This window comes from Notolabrus celidotus, chromosome 2 (assembly GCF_009762535.1).
Source record: "Notolabrus celidotus isolate fNotCel1 chromosome 2, fNotCel1.pri, whole genome shotgun sequence".
Taxonomy (NCBI): Eukaryota; Metazoa; Chordata; class Actinopteri; order Labriformes; family Labridae; genus Notolabrus; species Notolabrus celidotus.
This window is the reverse complement of record NC_048273.1, coordinates 4,329,601-4,353,295: the sequence shown is the minus strand read 5'-3', so window position 1 is coordinate 4,353,295 and position 23,695 is coordinate 4,329,601. Positions and strand designations below refer to the sequence as shown.

The window sequence follows — 23,695 nt, the reverse complement described above, 5'->3', positions numbered from 1 at the left end:
ATTATGATTTGATAAAGTATAACTTCAAATGAAGTTGACATGGCAAGCAGAAAATAATATTTTAAAACTATTCAAGTGATGTTTAATCTCTAAATCTCCTCCTCCTCCTCCTCCTCCTCCTCCTCCTCCTCCTCTTCTTCTTCTCTCTGCTCCTGCAGGAACAGCTTCCAGACCTGTGGTCGCACTTCCAGGAACTGAACCTGGAGGCGCACATGTACGCCTCCCAGTGGTTCCTCACCCTCTTCACCGCCAAGTTCCCCCTGTGCATGGTTTTCCACATCACTGACCTGCTGCTCTGCGAGGTAAAATCTGACTCACTGCTCTATTTCATACTTGGAGGAAAGGGACAGTAATGTGGTCTACGTTCTCCAGGGTCCAATGAGGACGGAGTTAATTGTCTGGAAAGATGACAGGACCAGGTAGGAGGTAAAAAAGGGAATCAAGGGAGGGAGAGAGTGAGCAATAGTGGTGACTGGGAAATTAGGAGGAGAAATGGCAGGCACCATGGAAGGGTAGGAGAGAGGTCGGTTCAACTGTACGGTGCCTTTACGGATAATTCACTGTATCAGAAGTATTTGACACTATCCCTAATTCTTTCCTTTTTTTATAATGCATTTAATACATTTTTCAAAGTGCACACCACCAACAAAACATAACAATACAAATCAGCACAAAAAACAAAACAAAGCAAGAAAATAATAAGCAAAAACAAAACAAAAAGATGATGACATGACAGCACCAGAATCAAGACTCACAACCAGAGAACAACACCTCAAAGCATATGCTGCTAAAGTAGTGAAATATGAATTGTAAAAGAGATCAACAGACATCAGGCACCACGCCACAAACCCTCCTAAAAGAAGAAGAGTGCAGGAGACATCCTGCAAAAACAGAAGAAGGAAACAAAAATCTAATTCAGCCCAGTGTTTATTAAATGAGGTTCACATTAGAAGGCAATCCACATTTGTGTAGCCAGTCTGTACTTTCATATGGTAAATAAACCAACCATTTTAACCCTGTAAAGCCTGAACCATCAATTAATTTCCAGAAAATTCTAATTCTTTGAAAATTGAGTTTGTATTGGACCTTTTCACAAATAAAAAATAAAAAAATTAAATAGCAATTTTCATACATTAGTTCTAATTTGTGTCATATGTGATACATTAGGCATTTTGCTGCATTTTTTTTGCTCAAAGTTTCTTTTTATTTCAACAAACTAAAACATAAAAAAAACAACATTTTTAGCCTATTAGACTTTGAGTTTCCTTCAAATTTTCCCCAAACTATTTTCAAACAGAGAAAATATTTTTTTCCACATTGCACGACAACGTCATACATATTTTGTATCTTCTACACAGAAAAAAAAAGAATTCATTTTTTATTTCTTCTCTGAATTGTTGAATTTTTAGTGGAAATCAATGAGCAGAAGATAATTATTTACTAGGGAGTCATTGTAACATTCAAACAGTCATGAATCATCATAATACAGCAGGTTGCACACATAAAAATGTAATATATGTTATAATTATCTCAATTTCTCCTCTAAAATATGCCTAATTATGTCATTAAAACATGTTCTTTAATAATAAAAAGACTATATGTTGCTTTATGGAATAATGCATGAAATTTAATAAAACTATGATCCAAATAAATACCTGCTGTATCAATGTTGATACACACATTTTCAACACAATTTGACTATAAATTCATTAACAAAATATTAACTAGTTTTATATTGCATCAATCCAGGAACTATTCCTCTTGAAGTTTCAGGAACAATTTGAGAGTTTTTTTCATCCAAACTTTTTCAAACTTGGTAAAAACATCCCTGAAAAACCTCGAGTGGGTCTCTGATCCACAGCTGACATTTTGGATGTCTCAAGGGACGTCCTTCTGGTGCATGAATTACTCACACCTGGTGGATTATCCGTGCACTGCATGTCTCTGATTGTAGACATCAGGTTTCTTTGTAAAAAAATATATCACACTGATGATGTAGAGGTCTCAAAAACTGATTAGGGTTATAAGGCTAAACCATTAAAGACTCTCAGAAGATGGCTAACGGAATCCTTATTTCAAAATTCTAATACACAAGTATTCATACATTATATGAATGTCTTTACTTTCAATCTTTGCTCAGCACTTTCGTTGATGCGAGTTCATAGCTGGCATTTTTCATGACCTTAAAGGTGACATATCATGCAAAATGGACTTTTTAATGGTTCTCTACCTGAAATATGTGTCCCTGTCTACAAACCCCCCGAGAATGAAAAGAATCCATTCTGCCCCTGTTCTGATTTCTCCACCTTTCTGTAAATGTGTGCTGAAACAAGCCGTTTCAGACTTCTGTGTTTTTGTTACGTAACAACAATATCCGGTCTGTAACAGGAAGTCAGAGCTCGGAGCTTGTTCAGCCCATAGACTGTATAAAATACAACTCAACCCCTCCTCCGTTTTTCATTCCCTGCACACATGTGTGCTAACAAGGAGCTTAGGAGGGAGGCATGCTAGTTGTAGGCTGTCTTAATAAACACAAAGGTCGGTTTTACTCCCCACGTCTGTAGATTTGAAGATCTAGTGGATGATTTTTACTTATCATTGATAAGTGCTAGCGCTAGTTAGCATAGCTACATGTTGTAGCTGTAGCTGTGTACTAAGACACACGTCGACATACTGACAAATAAAACAACAAGAAACACTAAATCTGTGACCAATCCTTCAGAAAGGTCCCGCTGCCTTTCTGGCAGAGATCGGTTTTACTCCCCAGGCCTGCAGATTTGAAGATCTAGTGGATGATTTTTATTTATCATGGATAAGTGCTAGCGCTAGTTAGCATAGCCACATAGCTACATGTTGGTAGCTGTGTACCAAGACACACGTCGACATACTGATAAATAAAACAACAAGAAACACTAAATCTGTGACCAATGGTTCAGAAAGGTCCTGCTGCAGGCGCCTCTCCATCAGGATCAGATTCTGGATCAGATTCAGAGGGTTGAAGTAACGTGATCTCTGAGAAGCGGTGTATATTCAGCCAACATGTAAACATTAGATCAACGTGCTGGAGAGCCGAGACCACACCCACTTCCTGAGGGGGCGTGGTCAGAGAGAAAACAGACTGTTCTGAGGAGGCCTGAAGAAGAGGGCTTTTCAGGCAGACCAAAATCTGATTTCAAAGTGTTTTTTTGAGCATAAACTTTAAAGACATGTTTTGGGGACCTCTTAGACCAATATATGTTGATGAAAAAAGCGTGATATGTCACCTTTAACTGCATAGAGATCCGTTTGTCCAATTTAAACGTCACATTTGTTTGTTTCTCTTCGTACGACACTTTTTGGGAATTCAGATTCTGTGTTTGTTACACCGACCAAAAGTTTGATCACAACTCTGCAGACGAAAAAGAAAAGTGAAGAAAACTAGTCTCTCACATACTAATCACTGCAGTGCGGTCGTCACTTGAGATCATTCTTGGGATTCTGACAGTGTATGAGTCATACCGATAAGCACTTTAAATACAAAGGCTTTCTTCAGCCGGCCTTGGTTCTGGTCACCATTGTTAACTCAGGCAGCAGGCGGTGAGTCAACATTTATTTCATTGAAAATCTTCAAGGTTTTTACTTTCATTTCAAAATTCTGTTCGAAAAATGTTTTTTTTTCTCGCCCTAGATGCTCAGTGATTACATACTCGAATGGTTACATTGAATAAAATATGAGTAGGATGAGCACTGAGTTGTTTTTCTGATGATGTCATCCATCCATCCATTTTCTTATCCGGGGTCGGGTCGCGGAGGTAGCAGTCCAAGCATATTGACCCAGACATCCCTCTCCCCAGAAACACTTTCCAGCTCCTTCTGGGGAATCCTGAGGCGATCCCAGACCAGGCGGGAGATATAATCCCTCCACTGAGTTTGAAATTTTTGTGGACAGGATCTCAAGGTGCAGCCTGGGTGAGGAGGGTCTACAGTTCGGAGGGCTCAGAATTTCATCTCTGCTTTTTGCAGATTATGTGGTTCTTCTGGCTCCTTCAAGCTGGGACCTCCAGCAGGCATTGGTGAGGTTTGCAGCTCAGTGCAAAGCAGCTGTGACGAGAGTCAGTACCTCCAAGTCTGAGACCATGGAAAACTGTGGATTGCTCTTGCTCGGTGGGGAGCAAATCTTTGCCCCAAGTGGGGGAGTTTAAGTCTCTCAGGGTCTTGTTCGCAATTGGGGGTAAAATGAAGTGTCCGGATCGCTGTACCGGACCGTTGTGGTATAGAGGGAGCTGAGCCAGAAGCCAAAGCTTTCAATTTACCAGTCGGTCTACGTTCCAACCCTCACCTATGGTCATGAGCTGCGGGTCTTGACCAAAAGGATAAGCTCTTGGATACAAGCAGCTGAAATGGGTTTCCTCTGAAGGGTGTCTGGGCTCAGCCTTAGAGAGAGGGTCAGGAGCTCAGACATCCGGAGGGAGCTCAGAGTAGAGCCGCTGCTCCTTTGCGTTGAAAGGAGTCAGCTGAGGTGGTTCAGGCATCTGATAAGGATGCCTCCCGGACGCCTCCCTTTAGAGGTGTTCCGGGCACGTCCAACTGGGAGAAGGCCCCGGGGAAGACCCAGAACTATTTTAATGGTATCATCTGTGCATTAAATGATTTATGTAAAAACCTGTATGGAGGGAGTAACAAGGCTTGTGAATCTGATCAGGAGGCTGTTAAAGCTGCCGGACTCACCAAATGTGTGATTAAGATGCACAGTGAATGTGTCTGAGGCCTGTGTGTGGAGGTTAAACATGCAGCTGTGTTTATATGTACACAAGCATTGAGTTTGGAGCATGTAAAGTTAAGTTAAAAGGGGCAGAGTACAGCGCCTTGAGGAACACCACATCCAACATGAAGTGATGGAGAGGAGGAATCACCAGTAACAAATCAGACCAGATACCTCTTTTAGTTTTAGTTTTTGTAAGCATCATAATAATAAGTCATTTACACAACAGGAGGAGAAACAGAGGGAGAGGTTGCAAATCAACTTTCTTTGTAGACTTTTCTTTTTCTCTTTTTCCTGAAATGTTCCATTAGACGAAAACATCAAAAGTCAAATGTCCTATTTGTGTCCGTCCATATTTCCCTCCATCCCTCTATCTTCATACCTTCTTCTCTCCGTCCTCCTATCGGCCCGAGGCAGAACAATTAAAAGTTTCCCAGCCCAGTGAGCCGCGTGATAAGAATCTGCTTGTTTAACCAGATTTCTCATCTCCCGTACATCTCCCTGTCTGCCCTCCTCTTCTACGCTGTCTCCATCATCTTTCCCAAATCATTCACTGTTTCCCTTTTCTATCAACTCTCTCGTTCTTCATTTACTCTTTCTTGCTTTTCTTTACTTTTGTTCTCCTTTGGGGGTTTTTGGGAGCTTTTGGGGGCGGCAGTAGCTCAGTCCATAGGGACTTGACTTGGGAACCGAAGGGTCGCCAGTTCGAGTGCCAGTATGGACGAAGTTTGGCAAGTGGACTGGTGGCTGGAGAGGTGCTGGTTCACTTGCCTGGGCACTGCCGAGGTGCCCTTGAACAAGGCACGGAACCCCCAACTGCTTGGGGTGCGCTGGTTGATGGCAGCATCCTCACTCTGACATCTCTCCCTAAGTGCATGTTCACTGCATGTGTGTGCATTTGTATGTATATACCAAAAACTGTGTGTGTAGCATGACCGAAAAATAACATGAGTGAAAAAATTGAATTGCCCCCCTAGGGATTAATAAAGTACCTTCTTCTTCTTCTTCTTCTTCTTCTTCTTCTTCTTCTTCTTCTTCTTCTTCTTCTTCTTCTTCTTCTTCTTCTTCTTCTTCTTCTTCTTCTTCTTCTTCTTCTTCTTCTTCTTCTTCTTCTTCTTCTTCTTCTTCTTCTTCTTCTTCTTCTTCTGCTTCTTCTGCTTCTGCTTCTGCTTCTTCTTCTTTCTGCCTCTGTTTTCTCTCTGTGAGTTAACACTAACAGTCAGCTGTTTTCTCTCCTTCTGAAGCCTCCTTAACAGTGAGCGTTGGTCCTTCTTACCCACTCAGCTATTCCACTAACACAGGGAATCCTAAAAATTCCCATCATTTCTGAGCACCTGTTTGGCTTAGTGGTTAGGTTGTTCGCCCCATGTACGGAGGCTGTAGCCCTCAGGTGGGTGGCCTGGGTTCATTTCCTACCTGCAGCCCCTTTCCTGCACATCACTCCACCAATCTCTCTCTCTCTCCTGCTCTATCCACTGTCCTGTCCTCTCTCTAAATAAAGACATACAAGAATAACAACAACTCAGTCACCACCTTCTCAGTCATCTCTCCTTTCTGTATCTTAATCTCTTCTTCTCTTGTCATGAATACTTGATGTCACAGTCGCACACAGATCATCTTGATTTTGCTCACACACACCTTTGATCCAGTCTCTGCACTGTGGCACCATCTTGAGGCAGTCAGAGAAAGGTGTGTGAAGGCAGAGCTCCCCCTCTCCTTTCTCTCCTTTCTCTTCCTTTTTCCCTTTTTTTTTTTTTTTTCTTTTTTTACAGTTATTCTCGGAGCTATCCAGATATTTTTAGCTCTGTGTTGCCATGTGAGCTGGTTGTCACAGAGACCAAAGGGATGGGTGTTCCCGAGCAGAGCCGACATCAGCTTTTACTTTTTTTTTTTTTTTCGGTGGCAAAAATCAGAAGCTTTGTGTTTGAAAGAATGGAAGGAACACCGTGCTGTCATGTCAGCACACAACACGTCTGGATATGAATAAATAAAAACAATAGTCTGTGATACAAAGAGGATAGAGAGAGAATAGAGAATGTCAACTTTACAAGTAAAAAATAACTAAAAGATCGTTTAATTTGACTGCTTTTTAAATCTTATTTTTGCCATACCTTTCTTTGCTATAGATATTACTATAAATACAATTTAATTATGTAAACTTTGTGCCTTAAATTTACAGTTAATTATAGCATGGAAAGCTAAATTATTTTTTAATGCTTTATTTATAATTTTTCATTTTACGAACAAGAACATTTATTCCCTTCACCCACCCACCCTAATCTTAAAGACAAGAATGACAAGAATGAGGAAAGAAAGATAAATAAATAAATAAATAAAGATAACACAAAAATAAAATAACAATTATAAAAGCAAAGGCAATAACAATAACAGCTAATTAAAAAGAAAGTAAATCTGTAGACTTACAAGCAAATAGTCACATAATAAACATTGTAAATGAAAAATAAATAAATAAATAAATTGAATAACAAATTCTTATTTACATTCATAGACATGAAAATAAATCATGAATATTTACATTAGAGTTTTATGATGAAAGCTAAGGCCTTTTTCAATGAAACTCAAATTGAACTAAAATATAAATATTAAATGATGAAGGAATAACAATCTATTTTTGCAAGATATAATAATAATAACTTTATTTATATAGCACCTTTAAAAACAAATGTTTACAAAGTGCTTTGACAAAAAAAGCATGGTTCAAATAACAAGTAAACCTTTTGACAGACAGGGAGGAATTCAAACAATTTAAAACAGAATACAACGCAAAAGGTAAAAAAGAATAAACGTAAGTTAAACAGAATGAAGTGGTGGAGCAATACATTATTATTTAAGAGGTTTTTCAAGGATAAATAAATAAATAAATATGAATTAATAAATAAAAATGGAAAAGTAAATAAAAGCATTAAAAGGACAAAAAAAGAGTTTTTCAGAATAAGAGGACGACATCACATCGGGAACATTTGAAAAAGTGAAAAGGATAAATTAAGAACATTAAAATAATAAATTAAAAAAAAAAAAAAATAATTAAAACAATAAATAATAATGCACATGACTATTTTTAATTTTCAGATTCTTTCCAAAGGCATATTTTATTTATATGTATTTATGTTTTTGCAATTTTTTCGTCTTTGATTTGTTGTAAAAAATTTGCAAAACATGGCCTGTTTTTAAATCCTACTTTTGCAGCGTAGCATAGCATCCCTATAGACTGAAGTAGTTGATGGTGTCAATCGGGGACATAAGGAACAGGTTTTGTGAGGGTATCAGCACCGTACATGTCTGAGGCCACCAACCTGTAAACCTGCAAAGTTATTGTGATTTAATGAACTATGCCTTTTAAAACCTGCTATAAGTCTAATGTTTCTCCATCAACGCTGAATTCTCTTCTCTCTCTTCTCTCTTCCAGGGTCTGAACATCATCTTCAATGTGGCCCTGGCACTCCTCAAGGTTTGTTCTGACTCTAATCTTTCATTTCCTTGAATCTCTCACTCAAATGATCTCAATGCTTTGATGCGATCTGTAGAAAAGGAAAGTATATGCAGTTGGTGGATCATTGTTCCTCTCAGACTTTATATGCGGTTTGATTGGAAACAGCAGATTTATATGTTTGGTTTGGAGTTGCAGGATTGTGCAGAAGAGTTTAATAGAGTGAGGGAGTGTCTGCTCTGATAGGATGGTTAGAGGCTTGACAGTTTGTTGGCGTTTCTTGCCCTCTAGTGCATAAATCAGAAACTGCACCGTGTCTTTCATGACGAATTACATAAACAAGAGGAGACACATGAAGTTCAGCATCCTGCTGAATGTGATGGAGGATGCATCACAACTGCTGCCTGGGCTTTTTAATATTTGGTTATCCAAGTAAAACCTTGAGATTAAAAGAAAAAGATCTACAAGATAAATATTGTAATAATTTAGCCTCACTGCACTCAGCTGAAATCACTTTATCTTATTTATCTATAATTGTTTACAATGTAATCTAATGTTCTGAATGGAAAAATGGGTTCAAACATCGTTTCCACACAGTTTCCCTCAGAAGAGCATGAAATTATTGACAGTTTATATCAAGAAACACATTTTTTTCATTCTATACTCAAACTGTTTCATAAAACCTTGAAGGCACCCTTCTTAGACTGAAAAAACACAGAATTTAAAGTAAAAATATCCCCTTTCATTGATTAATTGAAAACAGTCATGCTTATTTTATTCCTGTTATGTTGGTTATGGAAAAGAAAACACTTTCACCTTATAAACTTCACAAATTCAGCTAATGTCTCTTTTTTTCCCCAACTTTATTTATAGAAGATTTTAGACAGACAGTGTGATATACAATATAAGGTATAAAAATATTGAATTAACATCAATTGTCACATCTGAATGTCAACTCCCTTCCCCACCCACCACCCATTACAAGGCCATTCAATAACTAAAAAAATAATAATGATAATTAAAATACATAAATATATAATACAATAAATAAAACACAACACTAATGACAATAAATAAATAAATAAATAAATAAATAAATAAATGAATGAATGAATGAATGAATGAATGAATGAATGAATGAATAAATAAACAGGAAAAAAATATAAAAAGTAGAATAATTACTATTAAATAAAAAAGTAACAAAGAGTAAGTTAAAACTGCACATATCAATCCTCCAACTCCGAGGAGAAATCTAGAGAATGTATAAAGTTCAAAAAGTGATACCAAGTAACATGAAATGATTTCATTGAACCTTTTAGTGTAAACCTGAGCTTGCTAATGTCTCTTTTAATGTAGTTTTAAAAGAAAGTGCTCTGTCAATGTTAATGTTACTAAAATAAATCATCACACTGATGGTGCAGAATTGTGTAGATTGCTATATGTCGTGTAATCAGACCGTCAATGCAGAAGATGTGCTGAAATTTGATGAACAGAGAAACACTTAGTGGTCTCATCATGTCTTGGTTCTAATAACACTGACAGTTTATTAGTCTTGTGCTTTTTAAAAAGCTTTCATTTTCATGAGCGACTGTTGTATGGTTCACATCTGACATCTCTTTAAAAATGTAAGAACATCCAGCTTGTGGAAGTCATGTGATTTAATTGATAACATTTCAAAAAGATATATTCAGTCATCGGAGCTTTTAAAGAAAAGGTGTGTGATTTCAAAAGATGGATGAAAGTATTTTATCCAAACCTTGATGTGTTCAATCTGTTCATTAATGACACACTCATTTATAATGGATTTTCCAGTGTAGTTTTATGCATTGCTCATTTATAAATATAATAGTCAATTCAAAACATTATAATGCAAAACCCCAATCCTCTAAACAGTCATTTATTCTGATCTTATATTTATTTCCAGCATCCACTGTAAAGTGCACATGGACACATTACTTAATAAAAGCTGACAATAAATTTATAAAGCTAAATCTGTAGTGCAAATTAACCAGCAATGATAATAATAATAATAATAATAATAATAATAATAATAATAATAATAATAATAATAATAAAAATTATAAAAATTATAATAATAAAAATAAAAATAATAATAACAATGATAATAATAATAATAATGATAATAATAATAATAATAATAATAATAATAATAATAATGATAAAAAAATAAATATAATAATAAGGATGATGATAATCATTATTACAGTAATGTTAAAAACATGACAATAATAAACATGAATAATGATAACAATAAAAATAATTATTATTGTAGTAATAATAATAAATATACTACTTTTTCATTTTAATAATAATAATAATAATAATAATAATAATAATAAAAAAAGTAATAATAAGAATAATTATAAGAGTAATAATTATGATAATATTAAGTGTGCTCAGTGGTTCTTTCTCCTCCAGTAATGCAGCCTCACTCTCCTCTCTGAGTCTTCCCTGCGTGGTTTTAAAGAGCCCTCCTGCTCTACATTAAAGCATCATTTATTCTGTATGTCAGGGAGAGAAAGATGTGGTGCAGGCGATGGTCGGGAACGGAGAACAAATGAGGATGTGAGGAGGGTGGAAGGGGCTTCCACAGCCTGCCTCTGATTGGCCGGCCATGACGGCATTCTCCCCGGAGGCTCCTTCCTCCCTCCCTCCCTCCCTCCCTCCCTCCCTCCCTCCTGCTCTCTCCTCCGCTCTCATCACCCCTCCCTCCATCTGTGTTCACCTCCCTCCCTCTGCTGTTTAGCAGTCGCCATCCACATCACAACAGGAGCATCAGCTACAGCGTTAGCACTCTGGACCTGGAGGAGAAACCCTCTCTGCTGTCTTTTTGATATTTTCTTCTTCATCTGTTCCTCCCATGGACGCCCGCTTGGATCTCCCTCTGTCCTTCTGCTCCTTGTTCTCTCTCTTCTTTGCCTCCCACTATTCTACCTCCGCCTTCTCCTGGATCTCTAGCACGTTACCTCCGTCCACCACACAGACCTCTGCAATGGAGCCGCCCCTGCTAGCCTCTAGGTATTAGCCGTTAGCATCACAAAGGAGAGAGATAGAGAGGTAGAGACGGCAAGAAGAGCAAAGAGAAAAGAGAGAGCTCTGTGTGGTTTCTGTTCTCTGCCTCACCCCAGCTGCTGGTCAGGACCATCACTCCTCATGGAACAACAACACACACAGACTCGTGCAAACACACATCCACTTAGGCTGTGTTGTTGAGAGCCAGAAGTGACTTTCCATCTGAAGGAGCTGGCTTCCCATCTAAAGGATCTACTGACCGCCACGGACCGGATGTCTGGCTGCTGCTAATGGAAATCTGCCGGAGGGAGAGTCACTGGAGTCCATGCTGGAGCTGCTGAGCTGACACTGCTCTGTGCAGGATCTGGAGAGACTTCAGAATCAGAGGGTCACATCAGTGAGGAGGAAGAGAAGCTGTTGTGATCCACTTTTTGTCTTGTTTTTCATGCATCACATGAATCTGAGTCAGCGTGTTCAGCATCCATTCAGCCATAAACCAACAGGAGCGCATCATCACCTCCCCGAGCAAACAGACCTCGTCTCTGCTGCTTCTGTCGCGTCGTCAGGACCGCTAACTCGTCCTCAGACTGGAGCTCTTCAGACGAAAGGATTCACACTCTTATTTTGGGTGATTTTACATTTCAAAGAGAGCTAAAAAAGAATCCCATCATCCTCCGACCACAGGCGGAAACAAAACACACCGTCTGCTTTGATGTGTGGTCTCACATGCTCAGAGCCCCCGGCGTTAAGACCACTCAATCGTGTGCACGGAGGGGGATTCAGTCTTTGAAGTCTAACTGTGAAGGAACATATTTTTTAAAAAAAGGTGGAGTACTTCATCACCGCCGTGGCCCACGTGTTTAGGAGCTTTGTTGCTAGGCGACGGCATACTGGATTGGAATTGGTTGGGGGAGTTTGGCACGAGATGATGGGAAGATGAGAGTGGGTAGTGTGACTGGATTTCGAAGTGAGTCTGGCAGGTAGCTGGGAGACTCAGCAGTATGCCGGGAGCGGCGTTGATACGTCATTTTCTGACTGCCGTTTTGACGTACCGTGTCGGGGTTTCTGGGCTCTGACAGCGGCACAAGCTGAGTGACGCCTCGTCCACTTGTCAAGAGTCTGCGGTGCTCGGATGAACAGGAGAGAACTCGGCGTTAAATGCTGATGCCTGAGCTGAGTTGTTTCTCTGGAGGTCTTGTCTCTCCTTTCCTTGCTGGAGTCCTGAGCGCCGGACGTCTGTGAGGTTCTGTTTTTCAGATCTCAGAGGGTTTATCAACTTGTTTTTGAGAACCCAGCCGGACGGAGAACACCTGCTCGCCGGAGTCGACACCCTCCGCTCCTCTCTCCTCCAACTCCACCAATCCAACTTTGAATTTCCAACGACACGCTGGAGTCACCTGCAACCCTGGCCCCGGAGCGGGACCACCCCTCTCGCTCACCCTGCCCAACCCCTCCACCGACTCCCCCTTCCTCCCCTCCTCCCTCTCCTCGCCCTATCCCCGCCTTGACCCAGCACCTGCCGGTCCCATCAGCGCTCAGGGCAGTGGAGGACGGAGAGGGGACGACGGAGGAGGGAGCCCAAGGCAGTGAGGCGTCTGCAGACTCGTTCTGCAAGGTCATGGGTCTCCTCGGGATGGGACACCGGCTCTTCGTGCCCAAGCTGCTGGCGGTGAGAGCGGGGAGGGGGGGACTGGGGAACAGAGGCAAACAAACAGGCTGAGAGTTCTATGATTAGTCTGGGTTCTAAGGATTTAGAGAGGATGGGAATAAAAGCAGACGGGCGTCTATAAATAACAACTTGTGTCTCAAACTTTTCACTCAGAAACCTTTCACTGTCTGAAACTGAGGCTTCCTTTCTCCTGATTTTAATACAAACCTTTATGTTTGAGGCATTTGAACAATCATCCATCTGATAGTTTAGATACAGTAGATGTAATATCCTGTTAGCATTGTGACTGAAGCTCTGCATCATACATCACATGAAAGCAGACGCCATAAAGGGAAACTTACCCCTCATATGTTCTCTCCATTTATCCTCTCTAATCTATAAATCTGTATATTTATTAAACTAGAATGAAGATGTTAACATCTTGAACATGCTCTACCTGGAAACATGTAGGTCATCTATACACACACAGAACATTAAGTAACATCTCCTGGATAGATCCTTGTGACAGTTCATGTTTACACCACAAGATGGTGTCACAGGTCTGTGTGGGGGTCTTTCATAGGTCATGCTTGAACTCCACATGTTTACTAAAAGCACAGCCAGCGCAAGAGAAGTGACAAAGATGCTCCAGGTTTTTGTGCATTGATGTACTTCGACAGTTTCTTAATGCAAAGGGGTGCTACTGGAGTGCTGGTCCACATCAGTCTGTCATCAGATGCACTGAGTGCTGGTTCAGACTATTTGGTGCACATCATCCCTCACTCTCTCTTCCACATGTTTCCCATCCCTCCTCAGCTGTCCCATCAAATATATACTACCAGTCCAAAGTTTGGACACACCTTCTCATTCAATGGTTTTTATTTACTTTAATTATTTTCAACATTGTAGATTAATACTGAAGACATCAAAACTGTGAAATAATCTGGTTTTACCATAATCTGGATTACAACAGTAGTCAAATAGGGCTATCCATTGTGTGCTAACCCTACCTCTGAACAACACAACTGATGGTCTCAAACACATTAAGAAGGCAAGTCATTCTACAAATGAACTCTTGACAAGGCTCATGTTCATTAGAAACCATTCCAGGAGACCACTTCATGAAGCAGACTGAGAGAATACCAAGAGTGTGCAAAGCTGTCATGAAGGAAAAAGGGTTGCTTTTGCTTGCATCAGGGAATAATCTCCAGTGCCAGAGAACCTTTTTTGGTTCTTTCATGTCCAAGAGGCTTTAAAAAAGTTGATAGAGTGAGAAGGCAGACGAGTTGGTTATGGGAAATAGAGTCCCGACGCGAATCATACATTATCCAGCTTATTATCCAGCTACAAACTTAAAACACAAACACCTTGACTAAAAACATTGATTAAAGATTATTTTATGGATTTAAAATGATTTACAGTTTTTAAAAATAGTCTCAGTGATTCCTCGTCAGTGATCGTTCCATGGTGATGGATTCTTATCTACCTGTTGCGGTGGATTGAACATGAACCTGTCCTCATTCAGCTCTCCTTCTTCTCTGAGCTCTGTGGTTCACACACCTTTAAAAATAATCTAATGTCACAACTTTGAACCCTGCTGCTATCATCACCACCGCTCATGGTTTAAGATTCTTTGTAGAGATCGCTAACCTAAAGTTTCTCTCACCTGCTCTGCTCCTTCATCATATTTCTGGACAGGATCCAAAATGAAAATGTCTGTAGCCTGCTAATTTAGCATGCTAACTGAAGCTAATGTTTTAGCTACATCATTTTGATGCTAACGGAAGCTAACGGTTTTCCCTCACCTTACGGTCTATGGTGTCAACAAGCAGAAGCTAAAAGTGTCTGAACTCTTTTCTGTGGATTGATTTGACATGACGTGTGATCAGTTTGTCTCTGGTGTTGCTCATGTTAGTGAAAGTTAATAACCGTTGTCAAGGGGTTTTGACCAATCAGAATCAAGCATCTTACACTTCTGGAATATCAGTAAGAAAGCCGGGTAATAAATGCAACTACTCAGAGTTTTTCTCTTTAATGAGGGTTAATGGAAAGTGACTCTGACGCCAGCATTAGTCTGAGTTCACTCTGAGTCGTACTAACCGTCTCATGTCTCCTCCCTTCTCCCCATGTCTCGCTCCAGACGTCCAAAGAGGACCTCTTGCAGGCGGACTTTGAAGGAGCTCTCAAGTTCTTCAGAGTCCAGCTCCCGAAACGCTACCGAGCCGCAGAGAACGCTCGCAGGCTCATGGAGCAGGCCTGCAACATCAAGGTAAAGACCTCCACACTCAAATACCTGCTTTACTGTCCCTCAGGGTCTTCATCTTAAAGGTTTACTGCAAGGCCTTTTCAGTAGAGTGTGCAAAGACACACACACACATACACACACACACACACACACACACACACACACACACACACACACACACACACACACACACACACACACACACACACACACACACAAACACACACACACACGTTACTATGAGTCCAAGCAACACAGTAAGGAATTCCTTTCCCTTTGTGTCCCTCTGAGACTCAAACACCTCTAACCGGAGGGGTCAAAGGTCAATGTGTATGCAGAGTTAAGTGTTGTTTGGAATGAATCGATGACCTTGTGGTTGCAGTATGAGACACTCTCCACATTAGAACTTTGTATATCTAATGTTATAGTGCACTGACTGCTGAGCTGTTTGGAGTGGAATAAAAAACCAGCTCACAAAATAAAAGTCTGGCAGATCATCTTGAATCATGACGACAGGTTGATGCTTCTATATAAGAATAATAATAATAATAATAACAGTACATTTTATTTATAGGCTCCTTTCTGAACACTCAAGGTCACTGTACAACATACCAACATTAAAAAACAACACTCAACAGTAAATGAATACTTAAATAAAACAGAATAACAATGCAATACTAGAACAATGAAAGTGAAGGTGAAGTCATTCCAGTCCCATAATGACAAATTAAAGGTGAGTTTTGAGGTGGGATTTGAAGGTGGTGGGAGAAGTGGAATGTTGTAAGTCCTGTGGGGAGAGAGTTCCAGAGGCGGGGGGCCGAGCGGCTGAAGGCTCTTGACCCCATGGTGGTCAAGCGAGCAGGTGGGAGGGTGAGTTGGGTGGAAGAGGAGGACCTGAGAGGTGTTTTGATTTGGAGGAGGTCAATGAGGTCCTGAGGAGCTCGGTTGTTGATGGCCTTGAAAGTGAGAAACAGAATCTTAAAAATGATGTGGTATTTGATGGGAAGCCGGTGGAGTTGCTGCAGGACGGGTGTGATGTGGCTGGTGGAGGGAGTTCTGGTGATGAAGTTTGAACCAGTTGAAGTTTATGGATGGAGGTGACCATTGTCTGAACCAAAATGGCAGTACTGTTGGGGGAGAGAGACAGACGCAGGACATGGAAGTATGCTGACCAGGTGACATTATTGATGTGGGACTGGAATGACAGTGTACTGTTGAGGATGAAACCCAGACTCTTCACATGGGGGAAGCGGGAGACTGAGGAGTTGTCAATGAGGACTGAGATGCCAACATGTTATAGCTGGTTTGATGTTTTGTGTCTTCATGTTGGTTTCTCGGTCTGAAAAAGCAGATACATCTTGTCTTTTTTTTCTCAAAGCTTGCAGGTTGTGTGGTCACTAAAACTCCCTTTCATGCACACACACACACACACTCACTGACACACACTGACACACACTGACACACGTTACCATCCTCCTCTCTGACCTTAATGAGGCTGCTGGCATTTAGGGAATTCGCCGAGGTCACCAGAGACCAAAAGCTGCACACAGCGTAAATGAAAATGTGTGTGAGGTAGTTTGTGTGTCTCAGCAGTGTGTGTGTGTGTGTGTGTGTGTTTGAGGAGTTTGTTGTGATACAGGAAGGAAAGAGTTGCCGGAGAAAGATGGAAGAGATAGTCGTCCTCCTCCCTCCAATCATCTCTTTTTTTCAATGCTCTCTTCGCTCTCTGTCTGAATTTCTCAGTCATACTTCACATTTCAGAGATTTTCAGACGCTCTTATCTGAAAACAAACTTTCATTGAGTGAGCAGGTTGAGATGTGATGTGCTCAAGGGCATGTCTGCAGAAAACACGGCTCTATAAGTTCAGACTCTCCCCCTGTGCTCCGTGTGTTTCAGTGTTTTTCTACACACAGGATATCCTGTGCTGTGACACACTCCTTATCTTCACGGTTTGGTCGCTTTTTGGCACTCTTGCACAATTCTGCGGCATTACAACCCGCTGTGTTCGACCTTATGTTACACACACACACACACACACACACACACACACACACACACACACACACACACACACACACACACACACACACACACACACACACACACACACACACACACTCAACATGGACATGCTCGCTTTGCTCTGCACACACTCAGCATGTTTCTACACCGTGCTGAACGTATGGACACCGTCACGTCGTGTTTTGATGGTTGAACTGGTTTGTAATCTGTGAGGACAAATCTTATGATTCACGTCATTTTCAGACATCCTGTGTCGAGTCTTCAACACAGACGAAAAGCAGCAGCATGCAGAACAAACATCCTGGTTAATGCACCTGTTTGATACCATAACCTTTCAGCACTTCACCAAAAGTGACAACAGCTTTCAGAAAGATGTGCTTTTTTTAAGGGGTGTGTATGTGGCTGTGCTTCTCCAGCCTGCCTCTAGTGGACACTCGAGGAACTGCAGTTCATTTGTCAAGACTTTGGGTAGCCGCTTGACAAAGATGCTGAACTATAATGAGTCTGGGGCCCTGGTGGCCTAGTGGTCTAAGCACCCGACGTGCAGCGGCTGTAGTCCTTGTTGCATTGGTCGCCAGTTCGATTCCCGGCCGCGAGCATTTGCTGCATGTCTCCCCCCGCTCTTTACTCGCAACATTTCCTGTCTCCCTTCAGCTGTCCTATCACAAAGGCAGAAATACCCCAAAAACATAACTTAAAAAAAAAAATATATATATAAATTTTATATATATATGAGTCTGTTATAATAACTTTATTTATAGCGCCCTTTTTATTACTTTTATTGTCCCTCTATGGGGATGTATTTGTTGGGAGGCTGAGCCCTGCCCTGACTGTGTTGCTTAAGTAAAGTTTCCTTTAAATTTAATTTAATTTATTTATTTTTTCATTTATTTTTTCATTGTATTTATTTATTTATATTTTATTTATTTATTCATTTTTCCCTCCTTCTTTCTTCTATTATTTCTGTATGGGGGATGTGTTTGTTAGGAGGTGGAGCCCTGCCCTGACTGTGTCGCTTAAGTAAAGTTTATTTTTAATTTAATTTAATTTATTCATTCTTTTTTCACTCATTTTTTCATTCATTTTTTCATTTTATTTATTTATTTATTTATTTATTTATTTATTTATCTATTCTATCCCTCCTTCTTTCTTCTATTATTTCTGTATGGGGGATGTGTTTGTTGGGAGGTTGAGCCCTGCCCTGACTGTGTTGCTTAAGTAAAGTTTATTTTATTTATTTTATTTATTTTATTTATTTTATTTATTTTATTTATTTTATTTATTTTATTTATTTATTTATTTATTTATCTATTTATTGTATTTACTTTATTTATTTATTTATTCATATTTCGTTGTATTTATTTATTTTTATTTTCCCTCTTCCTTCCTTCTTCTATTATTTCTATATACCTTAATTATTTACCCCAATTTTTAAATGTATTTATTTTAAGGAATGTCTTTAATGTTTTGTTTATTATCATATTATATTTTATGAAACTATATAACAACAGATACAGCAAAGACGTATAAATGACTGTTTAAGTTTCCTAAACTAAAAGAAAAACTAAGTTAAAAATAAGAAAGTGATCAAAAGCAGCTCTCTAGAGGAGGAGAAATATCAGGAATGTATTGATTCATGATTTATAAATTTAATGCTACATGTCTCCATCATTTTCTGTCCAGTCAGCTGCGAGACAGAAACCCAGAGAAGGTGAAAGCAGCCTGTTTGAGCCACTCTCCTCCCTGTTAACCCCTCCTTTTTACATATTTCTCCCCGTCAACGTCTAAATCGGATCAGTCAAACTCCCTAAGCTGCTTAAAACATCGAAAGAATTCACTGGCACCTTGACTTGATGAACACAACGGGCAGCAGGGTGGCTTAGCCTTTCTGAGGATTATGGGAAGAATTTGAATTTCTCAGCCTTCTTAAAGCGCCGCTGGACCGCCGCTGGAGTGACGACTTTTCAGGACAGAAATGTTGTGTACTCACTCGCTGTTTAAGGTCTGACTGATTAATCCGTTCTCCAGTGAATCCTTCCAAGAGGGAAAGCCCCAAAAAAAGAAGAGAGGGATGCGTGTAGAGAGAGTGACACGGAGTAGTTTACAGGAAAAGACCTGCATGGATTTATGAAGACTCAAAAGCACATTCACATAAACTGAAGTTACAGAAAGAGACACAAATGAAAGGGATTTAAATATTTAAGAGAGAGGTACAGAGACACAAATAAAAAAAGAGGAACAGGTAGAGATGGAGGTTTCTGTTTAACAGCCTCAGGTCTTCAGCTCACGGCAGCAGCAGGTGATATGAATTTTGAATGAACTGAAACACAAACAGAAAGTGTTTGTTTTTCAGCAGCATGAAACTTTGAATCAATTATTAAGCTCTTATTATGTGTTAGGATGTTTAATCTGTAAGTTAGAGAACAATAGTATGTACTCCAATCTTAAATGATGAGTCAGTAGAAGTTTAATCAGCAGAGCGGCTAACCTGTCGAGGGAAATGAGGCTGCCCGGTGAGTAGAAACCAATTTCCTGCAGATCCCTTTAAGTAGCTTTAGGCTCGAGTTAGACTTCACATGAATGTTAAGATTAATCTGTGCACCAGAGCTGCTTTTAACTTTATAAGTAGATTCATTTTGTCCTGACTTCATAGAAACATGTCTCAGACATGACGGCCGTCTGTTACAGTGCTCATGTGACGAGTTTAAAAAGGAGTGTAACGATGAAAACACCATGGAACATGTTTCCTCTATTTCAGTTTGTCGGTCTCACTTCTCTCAGCAGGTGTCACAGATTTCTGTCACAGCTCTAAAATTTAAGTTAGAAGACCAGCTTTATATTTGACTCTGTGGTAAGTTAGTTTCAGTCATGTGAACCTGTAGGTCTCTATATCAGGACCGGTCCAATACCTCAGAACCTTTAATGAAACTGATTCAAGAGGAATCTGATGATTGATTGGCTGAAAGACTGTTTGTTCATGTTCCCCTGAAACAAAGAGAGAAAGAAAGAAAGAAAGAAAGAAAGAAAGAAAGAAAGAAAGAAAGAAAGAAAGAAAGAAAGAAAGGATAAAGAAAACGACAGAAAGAAAGAAGGAAAAAATTAATGAAAGAGAGAGAGAGAAAAATATATATAAACTATGAATGAAAATATGATAGAAAGAGAAAGAAAGAAAAACAAATATGAAAGAAATAAGATATTAAAGAAAGAGAAAGGATGAAAATATGAGAATGAAAGAGAGAGAAAAAAAGAAAAAAGACAGAAAGTATGAAAGAAAGAAGGAAAGACAGATTGAAAATATGAGAAAGAATGAAAAAATATGAAAGAAAGAAAGGAGAGAGATAAAGAAAACATGAAAGAATGTAAGAAAATATGAATGAGAAAAAATATGATGGAAAGAAAGAAAAAAACTAAGATAGAGAAAAAGAAAGAAAGAAAGAAAGAATGAATATGAGAAAGAAAGTGAGAAAAATGAAAGAAAAAGAAGAAAGGGGCAATAAAATGAAACAATTAAAACATGTAAGAAAATATGAAAGAGAGAAAGAGAAAAGAAAGAAAAATATAAGAAAGTGAGAGAAATGAATAAAATATGAAAGAAAGAAAACAGAGAGAGAGGAAAAATGAAAGAAAAAATATGAAAGAAAGGAGAGAGAAAAAATGAAAGAACTAAAACATATAAGAAAATATGAAAGAATGAACAAAAGAAAGAAATAGAGAGAGAAAGAGAGAAAAACAAATAAAAAATAAAAAATGAAAGACTTACAACTTGAAAGAGAGCAAAAAATATGAAAGAAAGAGAAAGAAAGAAAGAAAGAAAGAAAGAAAGAAAGAAAGAAAGAAAGAAAGAAAGAAAGAAAGAAAGAAAGAAAGAAAGAAAGAAAGAAAGAAAGAAAGAGAAGGAAATTATGAAAATACTTGAAATAAGGTAAGAACATATTAAAGAAAGAAAGTAAGAAGGAGAGAGAAATAAAGAAAATTTGAAAGAGAAAAAATATGAAAGAAAGAAAGAAAGAAAAAATGAATGGAGAAAGCTAAAAAATTGATGATAGAAAGAATGTAAAACAAAAGAAAGACATGATCCGCCTTTAGAGACGGCTCATGATGAACCGTTCATTAAAGCGTCTTCATCAGCAGAGCGCGCTCACTGATGAGGAACACGGAGGAAACGCTCCATGAAGAGCAGGGAGCAGAGATCAAGATCTGACGCCTTCTTCAGTCCTCACTCAGAGCAGATTAGACCTGGACCCTGAGGTTAACGTGTTCTCAGACCAGAGGAGGTCACATGACACTGAGTTTACTTTAGAATGATTCCATACTAAATTAAATGTGACGTTTGAGTCCAGCGAACACATTTAATTGTTTTATGTTAGAGTAATAAAGCATTTTTTTAAATGAATTATTTAGACATTATTTATGAACATGTTTAATTCATGTCACTTATATTATTCATATATGTTTGCTCAATAATTCATCTCAGCTCACTGGATATTTTTGTCTTTTCAGTCACTCCTACAGTCTGAGTCCTCCTTGCTGCTCCTGCCTTACGTTTGTAAAAACACAGGAAGTTTTGAGGAGTCACAAATGATGTAAACATTAATATATCAGCCAGACTTTAATATGAATAACGTCTGCTGTAATGTGTCCTAACAGCAGGATGAGAAACCACAATGAGAGGGTAACTACTGCGAGGTTTAGACGACTTTTTAAACCTGAGAGAGACTCGTAAACCTCTTCCTCTGAAATAAGAGGAAAGGGGAGGAGTCTGTTGCCATGGCATGACAATCGAGGTTGTCGTGTAGCAGGGTGTCCCTTGTGATTTTGCTACGGTCTCAGGCATCATCATCCAGGACAGCCTGTCACTGCACTTCCTGCGTTTTTCTGTTGCAACGGTGTGCAACTGATAACAAGAGTCACTGTGGTTTATCCGACGACTTCCTTCCTATCTCTCTTCACATCAAACACACACACACACACACACACACACACAAACACACACACTCCCATAAACTCTTACCAGCAGCAGGAAACAGAAAAACCTAAAGAAAGCCTAAGAGAGGGAGGGAGACAGGGAGGGAGAGGCACAAAGGACAGAGAGAGAGAGAGAGTGACAGAGGAGGAAGTACTCACTCAGTGGAAAGGAAGAAAAAGCCAACTCATCCTTCTTTGTCGCACACTTCTAGCGTTACAGAGAAGAGAGAGAGAGAAGGAGAAACAAACAGGTGTGTTGTACTGCCTCCCCTCCCTTTCCCTCGCTCTCCTCTCCTCCCCCCCCGCCCCTCCTCCTCCTCCTCCCTCTCCACCTCTCAGTGGGCGGGGCTCAGCTCCTCCTGAGAGCCTCTTGAAAGCAGCCAGTCGCCTCCTCGGCTCTCAGAGAGAAACAAAACCTGTCAGCTGCACTCCTCTCTTCTTCTTCTCTCTCTTCCTCCTTCATCCTCATCCTCCTCTCCTCCTCCTCGGGGAGGGTTCAGAAGGAGTCAGGATGATGCAGGAGGTGTCCATCATGGTGGCGTACGACGCTCACGTAGTCGACCGGCCGGGCGAGGAGGACACCCTGACTCGCTTGGTCGCTCACTCCAGACCTCTCAGGGCTCTCAGACCGGTGGTAGGTCTGTTCTCACCTCAGTTTGTGTCGCTCTTTCTCTCCTTCTTCTTCTCTCTCTTTTTTCATGCATTCGGTGTATTCCTTTGTAACTGTGACCGTGGACATTCTTAACTATGGATACTGACCTTTACATGTTGCAGTCTGTGACTTGAACTTAGAGATTGTGCAGAGAGGAGACGTCTCTTTTTCCGTGAGGTAGATGTGTGTGTGTGAACGTGTGGGTGTGTGTTTTGTTCTCTCTGACAGTGTCTCATGTTTGAGGTTACACAGCTTTGTCAGACGCAGAACTCGTTGTGGCTGTCAGTTTGTTTCAATTACTGGTAAATTTGGAACCTTGTGTGTGTGTGTGTGTTAGAGTGTGTGTGTGTGTGTGTGTTTCCCTCACATGGTTAATGAAATTGAATGAATTCATTGACCTTGTTTTCCCTGTGATGTCCAGCCGGTTTTGTCCTTATTTCAATATTCAAACTCTCAGACTGCCACTTTATTCAAGAGCAGCTCACCCTTCAACACACACACACACACACACACACACACACACACACACACACACACACACACACACGCACACACACGCACACACACGCACACACACGCAGAGTCTCTCTTCGGTAGTTTATTACCAAGTGAGACACGTCAGTGTGATCTCAACTTGGACGTTTGGGACTAATTCCATTTTCTATGCAGGGATTCAGGTCAAGAATCTAAAAGTGGGCCTGGTACCAGTCCCTGCGGCACTCAGTATCTCTAATCGTCTTAAATGAATCACAATAACCCCTTTGACCTCAAACTGCTCATGTAAAGTTATAGAAAGAAGGCACGAGGATGCAACAGCTGTGCAAAACAGACAGTGGATTTTATTGTTTTAAGTTTTCCACACGATGAAAGTCAGTGGGACTGTGTGTTGTATATTTGTCAGATGCCCCGCCCCTTTTTTGCACACCTGTTGCATGTCCTT

The 23,695-nt window shown here is 39.9% G+C and overlaps 1 protein-coding gene across 1 annotated transcript in view; it reads left to right on the top strand.

Moving 5' to 3' along the window:
- The window catches only part of rabgap1l (RAB GTPase activating protein 1-like), a 175,533-nt gene that overhangs the window by 123,740 nt on the left and 28,098 nt on the right, over positions 1–23,695 (top strand). Inside the window, exons 10-12 of the mRNA XM_034678060.1 lie at positions 159–302; positions 8,169–8,210; positions 15,011–15,139. Coding sequence (XP_034533951.1) covers positions 159–302; positions 8,169–8,210; positions 15,011–15,139 — 315 coding nt within the window. The remainder of the gene's footprint in view (positions 1–158; positions 303–8,168; positions 8,211–15,010; positions 15,140–23,695) is intronic.